A 2,071-nucleotide genomic window follows, 5' to 3' on the forward strand; every position below is an offset into this window, starting at 1 on the left:
GTATATATGAAACAAATGTTATGTCAAAAACTGATAACAAAACTGTAATTTTCAAACTTTTTTCATTTTTGACATGAAGTCGATTGGTTGGACATTACCGTTTATACTTTAATTGTGGAAAAGGATTTTTAAATTTGTAAAGACAAATTAGAAAAATATTTATATGAAAAGTAATTGCATTCGGTAAAATATATGACTTTAGGATCTCCTTAATAATTTTATTTATGTTTATTAGAGAATGTACAGCAAAAAAGATAATTGTGTGTTATATATCGTCTTTCAAACTCTCATCAAATAAATAAAATCATTTTTATATAGATTTATAAAATGGTCTATTTTGTGTAAGCAAATCAAACATACAATGTCTAAGAAAGAGACATACAAACTCGTATTTTAAAAGATATTCTATCATCTTTTTTTCTTCTTTACAATAATGTTATTTCTATTAACTCTTATGTCTTATATATTATTATTTATCTTACTTATTATTATTTTTTTAATATTTTATTTATAATTTATACAGCATTATATTCATTCAGATTTTAGAGCTTCGTGATGCTTTGTTATCAGATGGGCGGAAAGTTTGATTTTTCGGGTAAAACTGTGTCCACAAATCTGACAATGGAACGGCTTTATCCCGAGATGTAAATGTTGATGTCTAACAAGATTAGACGACGTCGTAAACTTTCGTTCACACATATTACATACGTAAGGCTGCTCACCGGTGTGCTTTCTTCTGTGCTTGTTGAGGTCCCCAGCGTGATTGAATTTCTTTTGACAATACTCGCACATTAATTGTTTCTTTCGTATATTTCCAGTGTTTTCACGGACTCGCAAATTGTTGATATCATCTTTATTTTCTATATTAATAGAATCGCTGTTTTTTTCGACTTTAACATCAATTTCCATTGCTTTCTCAATTTGAAAATTTTCATTGACTTGCGACTTTTCCATTATTTCTAAATTGTCAATATTCCGATAGATAAATTTTGACAAAAATTGCCCACCGATTTTTCTAAATGCGTTTCTTAAAGCTGCAAAATATGTTTCAATTAGCGTAAGATATTTTTTATAATCTCTAGAAATAATTACAATGTGATGTAATTTACAAGTTATTTTTAAAATGTTACAATAATAGATATATGAATACAATAAATGTTATAAAAATTATAACAGTTCAATAAATTTCTCTATTATACATATATAATTTATTTATCGTAACATTTATTTATTATTCCTAGAAAAATATATAGATAACACTCGTTGAAAATTGTTTCATATATACATGAAATTGTTTCCGGATATTTATCACTTTATTTATAGGCGTCTACATTTGAATTAATTCTCAAAACGTAATATAATGTTACATTATAGGCAACTTTCATTACGGATAACATCAATTATATTTTTCTATAAATTATTATTCATTTAAATGTGCATGAAAAAATTTTAATTCCAAATTTTCTGAAGCCACAAATTACATCTTATAGATCAATCGAAATTGGAAACAATTCGTTTGCAATTTATCATATAATATTACATGTCCTTACCAAAATTTTTTAATTCAGTTTTTGTAGAAGCGTGTGTTACCTCGTCTCTTCTAAATACGGACACAATATATTTCTTGCAATTATTTAAGTACAATAGAAATCTTGAGTATTACACAACGACATACTTTCGAATATTACCATTGTGAAACAGTATGAAAGTATGACTAGTCAAAAAAAAAACATTAGATAAACCACTGTCAGTATATCCGAATAATAATGACACACATCTAATAATGACACACATTTCTTCAGTAAAACGGATAATACTGTGCGAGTATGACGTAATACAGGTACCATCGGGGAATACCCAACTGGTGTATCCAGACAAGCCTCCGGTAAACACGTAGATAAATACAGATACTTGTTACACATACACACACACACGCACGCACACTCGTGCGCGCGCGTACATATATATATTTTATTTTATCTCTCTCTTCTATAAAAACTTTTTCTGCATATGTATACACACACACACACACACACACACACACACACTATATATATATATATATATATAT

General features: G+C 27.6%; 1 protein-coding gene across 1 annotated transcript; it reads right to left on the minus strand.

Moving 5' to 3' along the window:
• Positions 1–526: 526 nt before the first annotated feature.
• Positions 527–1,920, minus strand: LOC108689475 (zinc finger protein 391-like). Its single transcript, XM_018196238.1, has 2 exons — positions 1,551–1,920; positions 527–1,034 (listed from the first exon to the last, which is right to left on the minus strand). The coding sequence occupies exon 2, from the start codon at positions 952–954 to the stop codon at positions 532–534; it is 423 nt and encodes a 140-aa protein (XP_018051727.1). The 5' UTR covers positions 955–1,034; positions 1,551–1,920; the 3' UTR covers positions 527–531.
• Positions 1,921–2,071: the final 151 nt, after the last annotated feature.

Source organism: Atta colombica, unplaced genomic scaffold (assembly GCF_001594045.1).
Source record: "Atta colombica isolate Treedump-2 unplaced genomic scaffold, Acol1.0 scaffold27, whole genome shotgun sequence".
NCBI lineage: Eukaryota > Metazoa > Arthropoda > Insecta > Hymenoptera > Formicidae > Atta > Atta colombica.